The sequence below is a fragment of the Odocoileus virginianus genome, chromosome 30 (assembly GCF_023699985.2).
Source record: "Odocoileus virginianus isolate 20LAN1187 ecotype Illinois chromosome 30, Ovbor_1.2, whole genome shotgun sequence".
In the NCBI taxonomy this organism is placed as follows: domain Eukaryota; kingdom Metazoa; phylum Chordata; class Mammalia; order Artiodactyla; family Cervidae; genus Odocoileus; species Odocoileus virginianus.
The window spans coordinates 14,699,225-14,721,276 of NC_069703.1; the positions used below are offsets into that span (position 1 = coordinate 14,699,225).

The 22,052-nt window shown below is 36.3% G+C and overlaps 1 protein-coding gene across 1 annotated transcript in view; it reads left to right on the forward strand.

The window, feature by feature from the left end:
• CPS1 (carbamoyl-phosphate synthase 1) overlaps nt 1-22,052 on the forward strand; it is a 143,912-nt gene that overhangs the window by 63,339 nt on the left and 58,521 nt on the right. The window contains exons 19-21 of the mRNA XM_070458598.1: nt 1,160-1,358; nt 4,182-4,358; nt 8,129-8,247. Coding sequence (XP_070314699.1) covers nt 1,160-1,358; nt 4,182-4,358; nt 8,129-8,247 — 495 coding nt within the window. The remainder of the gene's footprint in view (nt 1-1,159; nt 1,359-4,181; nt 4,359-8,128; nt 8,248-22,052) is intronic.

Sequence of the window (22,052 nt, forward strand, 5' to 3'; positions counted from 1 at the left end):
CCAGATTCAGTCCCTGGGCTGGGAAGATGCTCTAGAGAAGGGCATGGCAACCTTCTCCAGTATTCTAGCCTGGAGAATCCTATGGACAAAGGAGCCTGGTGGGCTTGATAGTCTATGGGGTCACAGAGTCAGATATGACTGAGCAACTGAGCACACACAAAGGTATTTTTATGAAGCTACACAGTGCTTCATGGAGTGTGTAAGGAGGGTGACCTAAACAAGAGTCAGGGAACCTGAATTATCCTTTTCATCCTTCCACTGACTGTGGGACTTTGGATACATCAATATTGTCTCTGTCATTTTCCTCACTTGTTAGATTGGGAAATTGTACTAAAGGACTCATATATAACTCTATAGTCCTATGGATTGATTTTTCAAATACAATTACCCAAACTGACATTCCAGAAGAGTATAATCAAGTTTCCAGAAAATCAGTTGTGTAAAGAACCCAAAGTTCAAAGATAATTTGGAGACAATGCAAGGACCCAAACTATCAAGGACTGCATTTTTTTTTTCAAGGACTGCATTTTATGATTATCACATACTCCATTGTTATTGTTGTTGATTAGTCGCTAAGTCATGTCCAACTCTTTGCGACCTCATGAACTGTAGCCAGTCAGGTTCCTCTGTCTATGGAATTTTCCAGGCAAGAAAACTGGAATAGGTTGCCATTTCCTTCTCCAGGGGATCTTCTTGACCCAGGGATCAAACCCACATCTCCTGCGTTGGCAGGTGGATTCTTTACCACTGAGCCAGCTGGGAAGCCCACATATGCCATAGTACCAGCTAACTCCACTGTCTTCCTGTGTATATATTTTTATAAAAGAATATTTTGTAGATTCTTAGTGAAGGTTATACACAAGTGAGTACTTTATTTATCAAGGAAACTATTGATTTTGGACTGAAGAGTTGAAGGTTGGCAGTTGTAACACTGCATGTCAGGCATAGAGAGTGAACTCTTTTGTGATTCATGCCTCTGTACTTTGTTATGACTCACTATGTTTTATAAGGAGCTATTAAATTTTCATACAGAACCAAAAATCAGGTATGATTTATACCCTGATGTGAAATAATACAAAGATTTCCAAGAAGCCAATTTATATTTTGAGCTGTTGTTGATGCTTATTGCTGAAAGAAAAAATTGTCTCCTCCTTTACAGTTACCCATTGGCATTCATTGCTGCAAAGATTGCCCTGGGAATTCCACTTCCAGAAATCAAGAACGTTGTATCAGGGAAGACATCAGCCTGCTTTGAACCTAGCCTGGATTACATGGTTACCAAGATTCCCCGCTGGGATCTTGATCGTTTTCATGGAACTTCTAGCCGAATTGGTAGTTCTATGAAAAGTGTAGGAGAGGTAAGTTCCTAGTTAATTCCTCTAGTTCACTCTTCTCAGTTATTTTGTCAAACCGCTAATGTCATTGAAGGTCTTATGTTTCCTTGGTTACTAGGTTCTTGACTGGAAGATACTTCAGTTCAGTTCAATTCGGTTGCTTAGTAGTGTCCAACTCTTTGTGAGCCCATGGACTGCAGCACACAAGGCTTCCCTGTCCATCACCAATGCCCTGAGCTTGCTCAAACTCATGTCCATCAAGTCAGTAATGCCATCCAACCATCTCATCCTCCGTTGCTCCCTTCTCCTCCTGCCCTCAGTCTTTCCCAGAATCAGAGTCTTTTTTAATGAGTGAGTTCTTTGCATCAGGTGGCCAAAGTATTGGAGCTCCAGCTTCAGCATCAGTCTTTCCAATGAATATTCAGTGTTGATTTTCTTTAGGATTGACTGGTTTGATCTCCTTGCTATCCAAGGGACTCTCAAGAGTCTTTACCAGCCTCACAGTTCAAAAACATCGATTCTTTGGCATTCAGCTTTATTTATGGTCCAACTCTCACATCTATACATGACTACTGGAAAACCATAGCTTTGACTATAAGGACCTTTGTTAGCAAAGTAATGCCTTTGCTTTTTAATATGCTGTCTAGATTGGTCATAACTTTTCTTCCAAGCAGCAATTGTCTTAATTTCCTGGCTGCAGTCACCATCTGCAGTATTTTGGAGCCCAAGAAAATAAAAGTCTCTCACTGTTTCCATTGTTTCTCTATTTGCCATGAAGTGATGGGACTGGATGCCATGATCATTTCAACTCACATTAGTAAACATTTCCTGAGTTTGTCCCTTGGACTGCAAGTAGATCAAACCAATCAATTGTAAAGGAAATCAGCCCTGAATATTCGTTGGAAGGACAGATGATGAAGCTGAAGCTCCAATACTTTGGGCACCTATGTGAAGAACTGACTCATTGGAAAAGACCTTGATGTTGGGAAAGATTGAAGGCAGGGGGAGAAGGGGACGTCAGAGGATGAGATGGTTGGATGGCATCATTGACTCTATGGACATGAGTTTGAGCAAGCTCCGGGAGTTGATGATGGACAGGGAAGCCTCGTGTGCTGCAGTCATGGGGCCGCAAACAGTTGAACACAACTGAGCTACTGAACTGAACTGAACTACTACATATAAACACTGGAATTATAGAAATAGTGAGTGAGATGTAGATAATGGTGACACATTATCTCCAGCTTGTAAATTCAGAATATGTTAACAGACCTGAGTATAATGTGAATCAAACTGTGGTAAAAGTTAGAACACAGTATTTACAGGCAGGTGTTATGCAAATGCATTGGATAGGGTCAGGGAAAGCCTCAATACTTATTCCATTGAATAAGAAGAGTATTCCACTCTTCACTTAATGGATATGAATTTTAATAATGTAAAGTATTGAAAAGCACAAATTTTGAACAAACACCGTTATATATTCTTCTATTATTATATTTGCTTCTCTTTTATCAAGTGTTCTTCATATACTGTCATGCACTCAAAAATAATAAAAATTCATGATGAGTTACTTATAGAACTAGTTGGTGATACTAAAAACTTTATAAATTACTCTGAAAATATTTTCTTAATTTGGTAATACTATAAAATACCTTATTTCTGCTACTCTTTCCTATTCTTAGGCTAGCAAATCTATGAATACATTGTCTAACTCTTCAAATACCACTATGCTTCCCAAATTGCATATCTGAATTGGACTAACATTTTCTTTATCCTTTTCTTGAGACTCTTCCTTTATTTCTAATTAGATTTGGAGCAGTGTGAAAAGGTTATCTGTTTGACTTTAGTGATCTTTGAATATGTAGCTTGTCACACAACTGACATGAAGATTTACTAAATTGACACTAATGAGAATTCTGGTCTATTTGAGGCCTCATGGAAGTTTACTGACAGCAGTGTTATGCCTGTTATTATTTTAAATTGTAGACCAAAAATGCATAGCAATCTATTATTCCATGGAAAGAATCAAAGACAGTGTTTATCCACTGAAAATAACTGGGTAGGCTTTAAGGTTAATTTAAGTTTAGTTCTCACTTGTAACTTGTCCAAACTAAGTCAGCATGTGGTTTTCCTAATTGATTAGTGTACAATCAGCTACAAAGATTGTGGGAAGACATGTTGAATTTGTCATGGGGAATTTAGTCTCCATCTATATTCAGAATCTGAATCGGTCAGTATTTGTTATGATTCTCAAGGTTGTATTAATATTAATGCTTAGCTGTAAAGAAAGCCAACCTGTCTCAGATACTGACTGATTCCCATCTAGAAATAGTTCTGTTTTTGTGATAATATATGTCTTTTCTCTTCATTTACTTTTTATTCTAAAGGACATCTGCATGAAAGCAAGATCTTTTTAAAGAAGGGTCTTAATGTTCTAGCAACAGATTTTTTTTTTTTTTTTTTGATGCTATGGTTCAGAGCAAGTATAGATGATTTCTTCATCAGTCTCATCAAATCAAGCTAAATTCCCTAAGTGGTAAAAGAGTGACCTAATGATGTTAAAGACTCATTACATCAAAACCATGGTAAAAAGGCAAGGATGACCTATGGCTGATTCATGTTGATGTGTGGCAGAAACCAACACAGCACTGTAAAGCAATTATCCTCTAATTAAAAAGAAATAATTTTTAAAAAGGCAAGGAAGAAAAATTACTTAAATTTTAGTAGCATCCTTCCTTGATATATCTTGTTCCTAAGTCTTTTCTGAAAAATATTCAGTTTCTAGCTTTGTTACAAATTTAAAATATTCAAGCTATTTAAAAAAATATGAGTCTTAAACCTGTGTTACAGGTCATGGCTATTGGTCGCACCTTTGAGGAGAGTTTTCAGAAGGCATTACGGATGTGCCATCCTTCTATAGATGGTTTCACTTCCCGTCTCCCAATGAACAAAGAGTGGCCGTCCAACATTGATCTCAGGAGAGAGCTGGCTGAACCATCCAGCATCCGCATCTATGCCATCGCCAAGGTAGTGTGTGACAAGGGGCCCTGAGCTACCTTTTATTTTCTTTGCATAATATAGTCAGTCTGGACTTCACTGTAAAACTGAATCACAAAGTGGTCTTGAATTTAGGAATTTTTGGAAAGTTTTTAATTCTTTTTAATAGTATTAAACTGGAGATTTATTTTCATGGACTTCATCAGATCATTCCACAATTAATGAAAAATTTTATTTCACTTTAAGCCTGGATTTAAGGAGAACATTGCATTATTTTTTAAAGATTTTTTAATGTGGATTATTTCTAAGTCTTTATGAATGTGTTACAATATTGCTTCTGTTTCATGTTTTGGGTTTTTTTTTTTTTTTTTTTTTTTTTGGGCCATGAGGAATGTGGGATCCTACTCCCCTGATTAGGGATCTAACATGTACCCCCTGCATTGGAAGGTGAACTCTTAACCACTGGGCTGCCAGGGAAGTTCCAACACTGCAGTTTTAAAGGATAGATCACATATCTAAAAGGAAGAAATGTTCTTCCCTTTTAGTACAGATGTTATCAATACTCTTAAATATTTGATAAGATTGACTTTTGATTTCCCATCACTTTCATTACTTGCTCATTGAAAAATGGGTAAAATTACATTTTAAAAAGAAGGATGCATAAAATGGTATCATTTAGTATGTGCTACCTAAGACTCCAGAATAAACTTTATTTATTTGGTGGTTCTTCTGTGTTTAAACAACAAACTCTAAAGAACTACCATGATTATAGGCTTTTCTGTGTAATTATTTTATTGTTCTTAGAGAACAAAAAAGCCCCACATTTCTCACTTCCACTCACTAGTTCCCTTTAATGTAAATTAAATGCCATCTTAATCTCCTTTCATGTTTACTATGCTTAGAGTTTTGAGGTTTCAGTTCATTTGATTTTATAAAAGGTGATTTTGGCAGCTGAGATCTGTCTGGTCAGAAATCCCTGAATTGCTTTTTGACATTTAAGGAAGCTTAGGTATTAATCCTCCAACAGTATCAAACCACACTGAAGCTGCAAAGCCCCACTGACCATTTTATGTGTGTTTATGTACATGTGGAATGAGTTGATGAGAATATGAAATTTGTCATGGGAATCTGTCTCTGTAACTTGTCTTTGTGAATGTGTGTGTGCTAAGTCACTTCAGTCATGTCTGACTCTTTGTGACCCCATGGGCTGTAGCCCACCAGGCTCCTCTGTCCATGGGATTCTCCAGGCAAGAATACTGGGGTAGGTTGCCATGCCCTCCTCCAGGGAATCTTCCTGGGAATCTTTGAACCCATGTCTCTTGTTTCTCCTGCATTGACAGGTGGGTTCTTCACCACTAGTGCCACCTGGGAACCCCCAGCTTGTCTTTGCGGTGACAGAAAAACGCAGTTAGTGATTTCAAACTCTGCAACTTTTATGCTCATATATAGAAGGAGGGGAGGAATGTTTCCTTCATTACATTTAATGTATACCTGCCTCACTTTGTGGCTTCTAAATGCAGAATATTTCATTTCCATTGAAATTCTGAAGTAGTCTGAGAAATACTAGTATTTTTTTATTGACATTTTTCAGTGTTGAACCTCAAAGTAGTAGGGGGTTAACATTTTTCCATGATGGTAGGAATGATACTAGTGATGAGAAGTTGTTTTAGAAAGCCATTTCTTTATTGTTCTTATTTCAGACTTCTTTTTAAAAAGCAGCTTGTCACATTTATGCTTGTATGTATATGTGCATGTGTATGTATGTGTACGTACAATTTTTTTTTCCAGACAAAGAGCAGTAAATAAATCCCCCCTCCTTGAGTCTAGTCATCATCCTGCTGTCATTTTGAGGTGGATGAAAAAGGGGAGTATTTCCAAGTTCCTAGTGAGGCTGTAAAACTCAAGAAAATCTCTTATTCTTTTCTAACAGACTTATAAAGGATGAGAATTCAGGGAAAATGCATAGAGATTCTTCCTTGTACAGAGTATGAGCATGAAGTGCAGAGTCTGAGGTATAAATTATTGCCTGCCAGAGTGCCGGGAGAAGGAACTGATTTCTGTTTGTTAGAGGTCATCATTACTGTTCATTTCCACAGCAACCAGGAACTTGGTGATTTTGACAAAGAGTGTTAGGAGTGTGGAGGGCTGAAGGGGAAACAGAATGAGGGGAGTGAGTAAATCTTCACTCGCTTTCATGATTCTTAGAAAGGGCAACTTGCTCTGAGGTCTGATTTTTGCAGCAGTCTTATTTCAGGATGATTGGATCATCACCTCTTTTGATTTGGGGAGCATACAGGGCATTATTTTAGATTTGGCGAACATTAGAGTAACCTCGAGTGTGTTTGGGGTCATTATGAACTTCATTACAGCCCCTGCCACAGCAAAGCTGCGGTGCTTGAAAGACAGGCAGGATCTGTTCGAAGCTGTGGATGTGATTCTAGTTGTCCTTTCTCACAGTAAAACGACTACAGATTCTAGGTCGTCCATCAGCCGCAGGATAATTACTGTGTGCAACTGTATGACAATGTCCTTTGGTCTGTCAAAAGTGTCACTGCCTTAAGGTTCTACCCCCTCACAGTGTTGATGGCCAAGTAGCTAATTGTCCCTTTAATCACTTGGCAAGTAAGGCGGAATTAAGTCTTTGGGAACCTGGCTGTAGTTAGAGGGAGAATTAAACAAACAAACAAAAAACAAATAGGTTTATGAAACAAACATGTCTTTGAGTATTCACATTAGAGGTCATTTTATTTTAATCTATAGAATTATGAGTTATGTTGTCTCTCAACATGTATGATCATGGTTTCTCTGATACTAGAAATGAGTAAAATTTATTAAAAAATTAAGCTCTCTGAGTTGAGATGTAACAGCAGTTATTAGTTACATATATTTCTTCATGGGATTTAAAAATATAGTATGCCATTCTAAAATATGTGTTTTGAAGTATTATGTGATTATCATTTTTCATTGAGTTTGAGTGCATCTAAACATTGTAAAGAATGCATAGACATCTTTTGAAAGTGAAGGTTTTGGCTTTGAGAGTTTATCTCTTCTTTCAGCTATCTTTTGTACTCAGCTTAATGACCCATAGTTGTAATTTTACTTTTGAGAAATTGCTAAAGTAAGCTTGAGTAAAAAGCTGAGCTGCCTATCAGAAGTTATTACTACATTGTTTTGGAATATATTAGGATATTGTAAAATGCCTGTCTTAGCACAAAGTCATAGTAACTGATTCAAAATATTTTTTTTTTTGTTTGAAGTGTGTCTGTGAGGAAATGTTTGAGAGAAATAACACCAAGCCAGATATGATTCATAAATTCTCAATGACTGGTTTGTGTGACTATGGAATGAAGTGATAAAAATTTGTTAAATATGCAAAAGGCTAATTACCCAAAATACAAGTTAAATGATCTTTATATTGATTCTACATTTTCTTACCAGTTTGGCACAACTGTAGTTTCAAGAGATTCTCCTTAATGCCAAAAAGATGTAGCAGATTTAGAACATAATTGGTAACACAGTCATATAAAAAGCAAGGAAGCAGAGCCTGTTAGGGGGATTTTTCTGAGCACACACTGCTCTGATTAACTCTGGGCACCTCCTTTGTATGCCATTTGTAGATACAGTTGGCAGTATCTGTAGGTTTATTGGAAGAAACGTCAATGATATGATATCAGTTTCATTCTCAGCCTATAGCCTCAGGCTCTCTGAGTAACATGGAGGGGAATGCCTGCCATGTTTTCAACCAAATAAGACATTTATGAGATGTTTGCCAAAGAAAGCATCTCTTCTCCTTTTGGCAGGCCTTGGAAGACAACATGTCACTCGACGAGATTATGAAGCTCACATCCATTGACAAGTGGTTTCTGTATAAGATGCGTGACATTTTAAACATGGAAAAGACACTGAAAGGGCTCAACAGGTAAGGCCCTAGTGCTCTGATTCACTCCAGGTACCTTCTGTGCAATTTTGTCTTCCTTTTCCCCTTACATGTTTGGCCAAAATTCTGCTTCAATGAAATAAATAGTGCCAATGTTGGAAAGACATAGCCATAGTCAGAAGAAATGGCAGTTTTTAGATGTTTACCTTTTGAAAGGCATCTATTAATAATTTTATTTCTTTTCTACCATTTCTCTTGCCATGAAACATAGTGATGTTTTTATTAGGTCTTTTGAATTTATGAAAATCTATGTATATTTATGAGCTGTTGTGCTATATAATTACCAAATATGACCTTCGTGTGTCCTAATTTGCTTCAGTCGTGTCCGATTCTTTGCCACCCTATGGACTAGCCCGCCAGGGTCCTCTGTCCATGGGATTCTCCAGGCAAGAATACTGAAGTGGGTTGCCATGCCCTCCTCCAGGGGATCTTCCAGATCCAGGGATCAAACCAGCATCTCTTAAGTCTCCTGCATTGGCAGGTGGGTTCTTTCACCACTAATGCTGCCTGGGAAACCCTTCAAACATGACCTAGATTTAAATTTTATTAATCAATAATGAAACTATTTCTGCTTTCTATACTTTTTCCAAATGCTGAAATCTATTTTTCTCTTTTAATATCAACCTACACATTTCTGTGTCTTGAGTGAGCAAGCATATTCCTCCTGCATTCTACTGATATTTTTAATCTTAAGACATCCAGTTCATCAAACAAATAAGCCACATTCAAATTTTTGTTAATAGACTTTTACCTCTCAGTAATTAGCATTTTTATCTCCTTCATGACCAATTATTTGAAAATTTTTATTTCATGTTCAGAATATTCTGATAGTGTCAATGCTTTAAAATCTACATTTTTCTATTTCTTGAGAATGTTTGTTGAGGCTACCCAGACATATGAGTCACAATAGATTTTAAACTTGGATCTGTGATAATAGGAGCATGTATTACCAATTTAAGAAAGATAATATAATTCTCTTTAGCTTGTCTCCTTTAAGAAGGCTTTGAAATACACTACTATTGGAAAAATAAATCTCACCTATTACTAGGCGTATGTTTACAGAGGGAAAATATTTGTTTGCAGAAATTATTCTCACATGATTTTAGGAAATGTAAAAGAATTAATCGCTTAAAATGTTGAAGACAGAGGAAGCTTTCAAAGCCTGGTTTTCTCAACTATTTAGAAACTGCAACATATAATTGGGTTACTGGATTTACCTTAAAATACACAATCTGGGCAATAAGAAAATTTGCCCCCCCTTTTTTTCTGAGCAAAATGAGGTTCTTTTTCATCTATTCGACAATCACCCACAACAAATGCTTAGTTTTGAAAATGGGGGATTCCAATCTGTCAAAAATGAAACTAGCAGTAGTTGCTTATAAGTTATCCTTTGTAGTGATCACATAAAATGAACAGTAGATTGAAGTTAAGAATTGAGCCTGTACATTCGTCTTAGAATTTTGCTGACTTGAGGTTTGCTTTCTTGTTTACGATGCCAGCAGAACTTCTGTGTTGAGTTATAGTCTGTTCCACTGTTTTCAGTTTCAGACAACTGATTTCAAATGCTGATGAAACCATTCCAATTAAACCACATGAGGGTGCTAGAAACTTACAGTATGCCAATTGCAGCAGTGGAAGAGACCTGGGGTGAAAAACAGCAGATGTTATTGTGATTTAAATTTCCACTTGATGTACATTCTGATTTTTGGACAAATTCAGTGTTTTAATTGAATAGTTTTTCTTACAACCAGCAGGCAGGTTGAAATTCTAACTAAGCAGAAATAAGTGTATATTGATAGTGAAAAGGCTGCTTGGAGGCTTATTAGAACCACTCACTGTTGTAGATCACCTACAACATTGTTCTGATTTCAACATCCTGTTGTATTTTTTGCTGTTAATTTGACATTTTAAAATAAAGTCTCCATTTTCTTGTATAAATATAATTGTAAATAGAGATTTTTCTATTGTTCATAATGATCTACAGTAAAATTTTTAATGTAAAACTTAATAATTTACAAGAATCTAAAACATAGTACTTAACAATTATCTCTTGTTTGAAGACCTCAACAGAGGATCCATGGTGTTGGTAAACTTAAAACTTGAACTTATTATTATGTGATGGACACTTCATTGTTTATTTTTTAAAGTATCTTAGATGCACACATAGCAGTTCAATAATGATTGTTATTTAGAGAAGTTGGATAAATAAAATAAGAATACACGGCTACTGAAGCTCCCTGTTTCAATCATTCTGTGGTACATTGAGATCTGAAGTTGGCAGGATATTGTAGCTGGTGGAGAGTGAGTGTAGGACTTGGAGTTTTTTTTTGTTTTTGTTTTTTAAATTTTTTTCCCCCTATTTTGATTACCTTCATGATTACCCTGGATTACTATATCTTCCGGTTTTTTTTTTCTTTTAGCCTCTAAATATCCAGGGAAGCTTGGTCATCGAGGCAGATACTGCTACAATAGTGATAGTTCTCTAATAACGGTTGGTATTATGTGTCTTAATTACATATTGCCAGTTTGGAGGAAAGTCAAGGTCAGCTGGTTCAATTTTATCTGTGGTTTATTTTGTTTCAAAATCTCAACTGCTTCCATGTTGGAAAGGCTGATGTTAGATGTAGGCGCAGGAAGTAGCTATTTGGTCTGATTTGGGCCAACTCCCAAATTCTCTTACCTGATCATATCCCTGGTAGCTGTGTGCCCAGGTCCCTCAGCAACTTTCTTCTAAGTTCCTGTGAAAACAGGTAATGGGAATTTTTTTTACATTTATTTTTATTAGTTGGAGTCTAATTACTTTACAATGTTGTAGTGGCTTTTGCCATACGTTGCCATGAATCAGCCATGGATTTACATGTGCTCCCCATGGTGATCCCCCCTCCCGCCTCCCTCCCCATCCTATCCCTCTGGGTCTTCCCAGTGCACCAGCCCCGAGCACTTGTTTCATCCAACCTGGACTGGCGATCTGCTTCTCACTTGATAATATGCATGTTTCAGTGCTGTTCTCTCAGATCATCCAACCCTCACCTTCTCCCATAGAGTCCAAAAGTCTCTTCTATACATCTGTGTCTCCTTTTCTGTCTTGCATATAGGGTTATCATTACCATCTTTCTAAATTCCTCATATATGCATTAGTATACTCTATTGGTGTTTATCTTTCTGGCACATATACTCAATAGAATATTACTCAACCATTAAAAAGAATACATTTGAATCAGTTCTAATGAGATGGATGAAACTGGAGGCCATTATACAGAGTGAGGTAATGGGAATCTTAATTAGGAGAAAAGGAGAAACTTGAAGAGAGGATAAAGTATAGGGTTATAGGCATTTGTTAAATTTCAGCTGGTTCCTGCCTTGTGTATTGGAAGGAGTATATTCTATAGAACCAGTCAGATGGGTGCAGTCTTACCCACTGTGGAATCATGGGCATGTCACTTCCCTCAATTTTCCAACCTCTTCCTGCTAATGTCTGTTTTATAGTTTTGTTTTGGAGCTTAAATAATATAAACACACAGGATCCCTTGCACAAGATGAGTGTCCAGGAAAGTTTTCTCTATGCCCCCTGAAAATGAAAATGTTGCTTGTTATACTGAAGAGTATTTTGTGATTTTAGATATATGTTAATTTTCAGAGTCATAATTTGCATTTGTATATATATTTTATAATATGATTTCTTAATTTCTTTATGATGCATTGTCACTTATTTTAATACCAGATGTATTTTTATAAGGAAGCAATGATAGCTAGTGATACAAATGCCATTCTTATCAAAAGATCAATAATACTCCATTATACTAATGAACAAATATTCCCAATCATGCTAAAATTTTTCTAAATGCAATAAACACATTCACTAGCAGAAAATGAGACTAGCACTTAGATTGACAGCAGTCTATTACTTGTATTTACATATAGTCACCTGAAATGAAGCTCAGACATTTAATTCCAAATGGATATACCCATGTATTAGGAATATATGTGGATGTCCACAGATTAGAGGAAAAAAAAACAACAGTGATTTTAACAAGGTTAGCACTATGGAAATAATTGATATGTTTTATGTGCCTATGACAAAGTAGAAATGACAGTTTTCTTATTTTCTTAAAGGGTGGAGGTTAACATGTATCATGTTGAGAATGAAGTATGAAATCCTAGTCTTATTCAAGGCGATGAGCCGAGTTAGGTGTTAGAATAATGAACTCAGTATCCCAGGTCTGAGTGCTTGCTTTCATCAGAATTCAGTTTGCTGTCTTCGGTGTATGAGCATAGCAGTGGCAACCCTCTGGAAACTTCCAGAGCAAATATCCATTCTTTCCACCTTTAGTGTTAATCATTATTCAGACAGCTTCAGCAAAAAAAAAAAAGAAGAAGAAGAAGAAGAAAAATTCTCTTCTATACTTCAGTTCACTGACTTTCTCTTTTTCATTTTAAATTGTTTATTGCTGCCCAAGGGTGTGCTAGGAAAGTTGACTGTCTTAGGCATTCCCCAAATTTATAAGCCAGTGTAGTGGCATGAATCGGCCTAGAATGATAATAACATATTTCAGAGTAGATTTCTTTAGGTTTTGGAGAGTTTCTGTTAATGTGATGAGTTGTGTCATGAAGGATTCCAATGCATATTACACTTATGTACTGGGATATATATGTTTGATCTATTAACTTCACATTATTGGATCACTTTGCAAGAAGTTTAAGAAAAACTAAGCCCATCAGAATTTTCTGTGTAATTGCAACATTTACAAAACCTTTTTTCAAAGACCTTCACTACCAAGCTATACAGACTTTAGTACATCTGTTTTTCTCAAACTCACTCATCTTACCAACACTGACTCTTTTACATATAATGTGAAAGTGAAAGTCACCAGTCCTGTCCGACTCTGAAACCACATGGACTATACAGTTCATGGAATTCTCCAGGCCAGAATACTGGAGTGGGTAGCCATTCCCTGCTACAGGGGATCTTCCCAACCCAGGGATTGAACCCAGGTCTCCCACATTCCAGGCGGATTATTTACCAGCTGAGCCACAAAGGAAGCCCAAGAATATATAGCTCCCATATAGCATTTTCAGTAGAAGAAAAATATGTTTATTTTGATCTATTAAAGATTACAAAAACCTCACCTGAAATTCTCTCCTCCATTGGTTCATAGACAGATTCAGTTTTGGTTATGCAAATAAAACTGTATTGGAGGACAGAAGTACCAGTACTGTAAGTCAAACAGATAAATATGTCAAATGTCTTTATCATTAGATTCTCTTGATATATCTGGTTCTCTAAAGTAACAAAAGAATGAATTTAGAACTCTATTAATATAGAAACTTGAATTTTGATTCAAACCCATTCCAAGTGTAAGATAGTGGGTTGGCCAAAAAATTCCTATGGTTTTAAGTAAAAATTAAAGACAGTTTTCATTTTTAACAAGAACCTTATTGAACAATGTATTCACTTAACAAACAAACTTTGACCAACCCAATTGCATGTGTGTAAGTTTGTGTGTATACATTTACACATTTATGTATACATTAGGGGTTTAATATCAAATATTCTAGGCTCTGGTGTTCAAGTCTGTCATTTATTAGCATAGGATATCAAGAGCCTCAGTTTAATATTTATAAAGTTGGGATGATTACTGACCTTCTTAAGTTGTGGTAAGGATTAAATGTAATTAGAACAGTGCCTGATATATAGTCAGTGAATTTAGTGATTAATATTAGGTTGGAAACACACACACACACATATATTTAGGTTTGTGAAAATGTAGAAAGGTAGATTATATAACATCTGGAGGAAACCAGACTACATGCAGTAGATACTTCCAATACAGTAACAGTATTTGATAAAGGGATGATATTCCCATATCATAGATCTAGCATCATCATAGAACTAATACATTTGATAAAGGTTTCAACAATATTAATAATTAATAGATAAGCACAGGTACAAAATATTACTTTCACTATAAATAAAGAAAAAGTTAACTGTAGCAAAGCTTCTTTGTGAAAAAGAACTATTTAAAGACACTATACTCCAAACCTTTTTATTTATAATTCCAGGTTGAATTAACAATTTTAGATTGAAAGATAATCATGGTTGTCTCTCATGATTAAAATCTCAGTGTGAACAAGCAAGAAAAAAATGTGCTTTGAACATCTGCTTATTAATTCTTTTTAATTTTTTTATTTCCTTATTTTAATTTTTAGGTTCTTTTGGTATTTCTGACTGACATGTTTAGCTCAAGAAATTTTATTATACCCTTCTCAATTGTATAATTTTGCTCTTTTACTGGCTAAAACTAGATTGAATTAAGTTTTGAGTCCTTCCTTCAGTTATTAGCTTAAAGAAGGCAGCTAGCCACTGCTTGTGCTGTACCTTGTTAAGTCGCCAAATGGAAAGTTTCCACCATTTTTGATGACTGTTCTTTTGCATTTCATTCAAATTGGGCAGTTTTCCCAGTATGGTCCATTTTGCTGTTTTTTTTTTTTCCCCCTCACAATGCTGCTATTTATGTTAGTAACATAATGCTTGACTGTTTAAAAGGACTCTGTTTTCATCCATTTTAGATGTTCAAAAGTAGAGGGCATGACCATTGTGATACAGTTTATACCATATATGAGACTAAGATTTGGATTTATTTCTAAAATAATTATTTTTTAATGTTTATTGGAGTATAGTTGATTTACTTTATTAATTGTTGATACAAGCTTAATTTATTATGAATTAATGTGCAAATTGTTTAGATTTTGTCCACTATTTTTGCCCACGATTCATGTGTTGGTTCATGTGTTGGTTAATTGTTAATTCTGATAATATTAATATCTCTTCCCTCTTTACTGCCCACTTATTGCTACACTCAAAAAAGTAAAAAAGTAAAAAAGAGGAAAGTGTGTTTTTGAAGGACACTAATTTTCATCTGGGCATCTCAATGTTCGAGGTGATAAACTACATCCATTTATGGGTGCTGAAAAGTCATAGGTGTGCCTATAGCTTAGGAAAACAATCTAGGGCAAGCCTGGTGAGTTCCACTTGGGCATTCAAGTGCTAAATTGAGCTCAGTAAAGTTGGCCATTTCCCTGCAGGCACAAACTTCTGGCAGATGTAATAATTCAAGTATCACCTTAGCTGGAACACTCCCTTTGAATGTTCTCTTCTACATGTGTTAGTTTCTATTGACTTTTTATGTAACTTGCTCAGGAGGCTTGGCAAAACCAGACAAGAACATTTTGTGCTTGTATTTAATTGACGTTTTTGAGGGAGAAGTGTTACCTAAAAGTTATTAAAACTTAGGCACAACTACTATGTACAAAATAGGTAACTAATGAGGACCTATTGTTTAGCTCAGGGAATTCTGTGGTGACCTAAATAGAAGGAAATCTAAAGAGGAGTGGATACATGTGTATGTAAAACTGAATCACTTTGCTATGCAGCAAGAAACTAAAACAACATTGCAAAGCAACTATACTCTAATAAAATTTTTTTTAAAAAACTTAAACATAAGACAGAGAAGGGTCAGTACTTTCTAAAGATAATTTTTACTTTCTGGGATAAAAAATAGCTATAAGCAAATATCTTTAAAGTGTATTAAATATAGAAATGATTTAGCGAAGGAAATATATAGTTCATTATGTATAACATATAACACATGTTATATTTTTATGATCCTCTGTTATGGTTTATGGGGCTTCCCTGGTGGCTCAGTGGTAAAGAATCCACCTGTCAATACAGGAGATGCAGGTTTGATCTTTGCGTTGGGAAGATCCCCTGGAGAAGGAAATGGCAATCCACTCCAGTATTCTTGCCTGGGAAATCCCATGGACACAGGGACCTGGCAGGCCACAGTCCATAGGGCCACAAAGAATAGCACATAACTTAGCATGTATGCACTATTATTTTTGCTTGTGATATCATTTATTGTTTTCTCCACTACAGTCTGTGGAAATTCATATATACATATGAATATATGTGAATACATATACATATATGAATACATACAGTACATATATGAATACACATACATATATGTATATATGTGTATACATGTACATAAATACATGCATATGTGTATATACACACTAGGTATGTGGCTCTGTATTATTTTGAATGTAGAATGAGAATAGAGATGGTTGCTCACTTTGATCTGATTTGCAGAAAATAGTTTGTGTCTTCTGACTTCATTATCAACTCATACAATATATCTAAGTCTCAGTTTCACTCTAGTTTTAAAAATATATGTTGTTTTATTTCACTATTAACCGTGCTTCTAAGATGAATATATATTATGAATAAACTAATTGACTCTAAAGCAAAATAATTTTACTAGTTACTATATATTACTAGCCAATGATTTTAATATTCAACACCCTAAACCATTTATCTAACAAAGAATACTAAATATTGGACCTTATATAAAAAGGTTATTTTTTCTCTGTAAAATAGGAACACTACTATGGGAATTTCCATGCCTGTGAACTAATGCAAAAAATACTTTTCCTTCTAAATTTGTTTTTATGTTCCATGTGTTCAGTTCAGTTCAGTTCAGTCACTCAGTCGTACCCGACTCTTTGTGACCCCATGGAGTGCAGCACGCCAGGCCTCCCTGTCCATCACCAACACCCAGCGTTTACTCAAACTCATGTCCATTGATTCAGTGACACCATCCAACCATCTCATCCCCTGTCATCCCCTTCTCCTCCCGCCTTCAATCTTTCCCAGCATCAGGGTCTTTTCAAATGAGTCAGTTCTTCACATCAGGTGGCCAAAGTATTGGCCATGTGTTAAGATAGGATATTTTATGCAATGTCACAGATTTGATAGGCCTCTATTAATTTCAACTAATAATGTATTGTATCATTTATATCTTGAAAAAAATTTTACATCAAAATTTAATGTCCTGAGAAACCTCATTGAATTTATTAAACAATGTTTTCACTGTTTTGACAAATTATGCATTTTGAAAGCATGTGAGAGAACTTGAATTTTACATGGGCAAGATTCATGTTTCATTTAAAATATTTTCAGAGTGATGTCCACATCACTCATAAAATAAATATTATTTATTTTCTGCATATGTTTGATAGTTCCAAAACCCTTAAGTTAATTTAAAATAACATATACTCATACTTTGTATGTATATATTTATGTATCTATTAATAGTTAGGACTTAACAGATTTTCCCTATGTCTATATCTGTGATCTGAGCATGATAGGATGTGTATTTGCTTGATGACATTTCTCTTTATTGGGAGATATTATTAGACCAAATGGTATTGTTAGTTCCCTTCAGTGGGTTTGTAACCTATTTTTGAAAATTTCTGTAATCTTCAAATTTGGATTTGAAGATTTGTAGGTATACATAAGACAGGATGCTTTTAATGGACCAACAAGAGGCAGAAATGCAAAGCCGGGGAAGTACATGCATGTGTGCTAAGTCACTTCAGTCATGTTCAATTCTTTGTGACCCCACGGACTGTAGCCCACCAGGATCCTCTGTCCATGGGATTCTCCAGGCAAGAATATTAGAGTGGGCTGCCATGTCCTTCTCCATAGGGAAGTAGAATGCAGGTTAAAAACCAAAGCTCTAAGACCTTTGTGTATATTTTACAAGTCACAGTTTAAGAGTTCATATGTATGCATCCCTATCCCATAATTTATAAACAAACTTATGACTCAGAATATTTAAGTAAAATTTTCAAGATTTCAGGGGAAGTGCATATTGAATCCAGGATTTGAGTTCAGGTCTTTTGGAATCCAAGGACAGTATCTTTTCTTCAATATATACCTATGTCATAGGAACCAAAGGAAAAGAGAATTATGAATAAATAATATAGAAAAAGATGCTTTTAACAGTATGGCATAATTTAGGGAGAGCAGAAAGGGAGAGAATTGAGCAAGTCCACCAAAATTGATGATGGGGAGGTAGGAGTAGGAGCTAGATTATAAAGACCAAACGTGCAATGAGAAAGAGGAAGTAGGTAAATTACTTAGTAAGTGACAGATCGTGTTTGCTCTTATTTTGTTATTTTTCTGTTGTATTTTGTAAAAATGAGAATCTTACTATGAGGAAATTAAGGCTGTGAAGAGAAAGTAAGGTGAATATTATCTACTTTTCTGCTCAATGTATATAATAGTTGGGGCCATACAGTTTCACTCATTGTTCTGTAATTACAACTTGCCTGCTATTCAAGTTCAGTTCAGTTCAGTTGCTCAGTCGTGTCCAACTCTTTGTGACCCCATGAACCACAGCATGCCAGGCCTTCCTGTCCATCACCAACTCCTGGAGTCCACCCAAACCCATGTCCATTGAGTTGGTGATGCCATCCAACCATCTCATCCTCTGTTGTCCCCTTCTCCTCCTGCCCTCAATCTTTCCCAGCATCAGGGTCTTTTCCAAGGAGTCAGTTCTTCGCATCAGTTGGCCAAAGTACTGGAGTTTCAGCTTCAGCATCAGTCCTTCCAAAGAACACCCAGGACTTATCTCCTTCAGGATGGACTGGTTGGATCTCCTTGCAGTCCAGGGACTCTCAAGAGTCTTCTCCAACACCACAGTTCAAAAGCATCAATTTTTCGCCACTCAGCTTTCTTCACAGTCCAACTCTCACATCCATACATGACCACTGGAAAAACCATAGCCTTGACCAGACAGACCTTTGTTGGCAAAGTAATGTCTCTGCTTTTTAATATGCTGTCTAGGTTGGTCATAACTTTCCTTCCAAGGAGTAAGCGTCTTTTAATTTCATGGCTGCAATAACCATCTTCAGTGATTTTGGAGTCCCTCCAAAATAAACTCAGCCACTGTTTCCTGATATTAACATCCTCCAATTAAACTGTAAATTCCATTATGGTAAATTTCAAAGGCCATAACATCTTACTTTACTTTTATTAGGAGACTTTTCTTAAGAGCTTTTGCTGATTTGTGTGATTGAAGACTGGAGTTCACCATTCTAAAGTATTGTGTCAATTCTAGAATAGATAAGAATGGCTTCCAAGTCTTTATTTACTATATATTTTCTTGGGAATTGATCTTGCATAGAGTAAAAACTCAATGATGGTTGTATGATAATATTCACATTAAATAAATGAAAATATATTCTTGGCAGAAAGTAAAAGTCAGAATTTCTCAATCATGCCACAGAAGGGAGTTTGGAGTAGAAGAATATGTATTATAATTCCTGATTGCCCAAGGGACTCACAAAATTATTAATTGGCAAATGTGTAGTGCAAAATATAAACTCTGTGTTGGAAGACACTAGAAAGCAGCATCTCTAGGTTTTCATTATTTAAGTGACTATGTATTCATAGGAGGGTCTTCCTAGGTGGTGCTAGTGGTAAAGAACCAACTTGTTAATGCAAGAGATTTTAAGAGACATGGGTTTAATCCTTTAATCTTTGGTTGGAGAGATCCCCTGGAAGAGGTCATGGCAACCCACTTCAGTATTCATGCCTGGAGAATCCCATTGACAGAGGAGCCTAGTGTTCTATAGTTCACAGGGTTGCAAAGAGTCAGACACAACTGAAGTGACTTAACATACACACATGCACACACGTATTTACTAGGAAGGCTCTGAATAAACTGTTTTCTGATAAAAGGGGATTTATCTGATTATTTTTTATTGTCAAAAAGAGATTATATACACTGCGAGCATTGTAATACATAACATGGGCATTATAAACTCTATTGGGAATAAGCTACAATTAAGAAAGCTTTGATTTTAAAAATTAAGCTTTCAAAATTTCAAATTTTTAGAAAAGTTTTTATAAGGAATATTCATAAATATGTAGAGTGAAGGCTATGATTTAATTAACCAGCAAACACAACTAAGGCAAAAGTACATAGTATAACATTTATAATACAGGGACTTATATTTCTCTTGTGACAAAGTTCTTGTGACATTTCTGTTTTGATAAAGTTGTAAAATAATTACTATTCTGTTTTTTTAGATGGTGAAACTGAGTCACACAGAGGTGTGTGTCCTGCTTTATGTCACACCAGTCAGAGGGAAGCAATAAATCTAGCCCAGGGCTTCTGCCTTCAGTTCTAGTCACTAACCCTTTTCAAAAGCTTCTTTGTAGAGATATGACTTTTAAATCAGACAGCTGGAGATCAGTTCCTCCTTAGCTGTCAAGTTGCGAGCTGCATGTTTTCCTGCCTGAATTGTTGACCTCACTTAGAGCAGAAGCCTTGTAAGGGATGTGCCCTTCTCTAGAACTCTTGTGAGGAAAACATGGGGGCCTGGCAGGGAGGAAGCCTTGGTGAGTACCTTAAAAGGTGTAAACAGAATTTTCAAGGGTCTGGAGAGCTAGCACAAGAATTTTCTTTTTAAATTTTGCTGTATTTATAAGACAGACATCTGTGTGTGTGTGTGTGTATGCACACGTATATTTTTTTCTTTAAATAAAATGTAAATACCTTATCTCCTGTGTTAATGATGGTGTGAGTTTAAAACTCCTGAAGTATACCATGGAAATTAAACTTAGTCAAAATAGTCTGCCTGAGCAATAATTACAGATGCTAGATAATCACTCACTGGCTCCCAAGATTTTTCACCTGCTTATTCATTCCTGAAATGCCTTAAGGGGTGTAGGACCGCCGCAAGTACGCTGGGAGCTGAAGTGGGTGATGCCCACCTCGAGGAGTGAGACAGTAGCCTTGACTTCCGATGGCGGAGTAAATGCCTGAGGGACCATTATCTCTAGGAGATCGTTTGTGCTTTGCAGGGAGTACGAAGTATAGTGGGCCTTACCCCCTCAAGATCTGGATACAGGAATGCTACAGAAAGAGGGAGGAGACTTAGACAGCCCAAGGTGCTGAGGCCACGTTTAGGAGACTTGCCAATCTTATTCTGCTAAACTCCTCTTGTTTCTTCTCTACCTCCTCTCTTGTGCCCACTTCCCCTTTTCCTTGTCTTCTGGCCTTGGCATTTATGAAGCACTTATTGCCTAACTGGCACTGTGCTAAAACACTTGACATGTTTATCATTTCATCTGATTAATGAGATCTTTATCTTAGTGTAGTTAGTTGGAGCCTAACTCTAGATTCAGCCAGTAATATTGGCTTATCTCAGGCTAAAGTAGGCAATTAGGCACTATTTGCCTATGTAAATATAGTGATGGTAATGTAAAGACCATCACGTGGTTATGTTGATATTACACACACTGCCTCATGCTGCACCTATATCTACCGTTAGCTGATGGTCTAACTGACCATCCTGTGCCCTAGCTAGCTTGAAGTGGGGACTACTGAGTTAGTTCTTGAGTCTACAGTCGTAAGTATGAAATAGATGAGAATTTTTGCTATCTGGATATTATATGTGTTCTGAAAAACTCTCAGTGACAAAGATTTTCCATGTGGGTCGCAAGCTTCATTAACATAGATCCAGTGTGACATGTTACCAGGACTTTAATCTGAGAATTTTCCCACATCCTCCTAAAAATGGCTTCAGATTTTTCCCCTTCCTAGAAAAGGTTTACATTTTCTTATTCAAGAACTGGGTAATATTGGTCAAAAGTTATTTCTAAATACAGTACACTTAGCAAGAAAAAAAAAAATCTAAGCAGTAGTTATCAGTAAATCAGTTCAGTTCAGTCGCTCAGTTGTGTCCGACTCTTTGCCACTCCATGAACCGCAGCATGCCAGGCCTCCCTGTCCATCACCAACTCTGGGAGTTTACCCAAACCCATGTCCATTGAGTTGGTGATGCCATCCAACCATCTCATCCTCTGTCGTCCCCTTCTCCTCCTGCCCTCAATCTTTCCCAGCATCAGGGTCTTTTCCAATGAGTCAGCT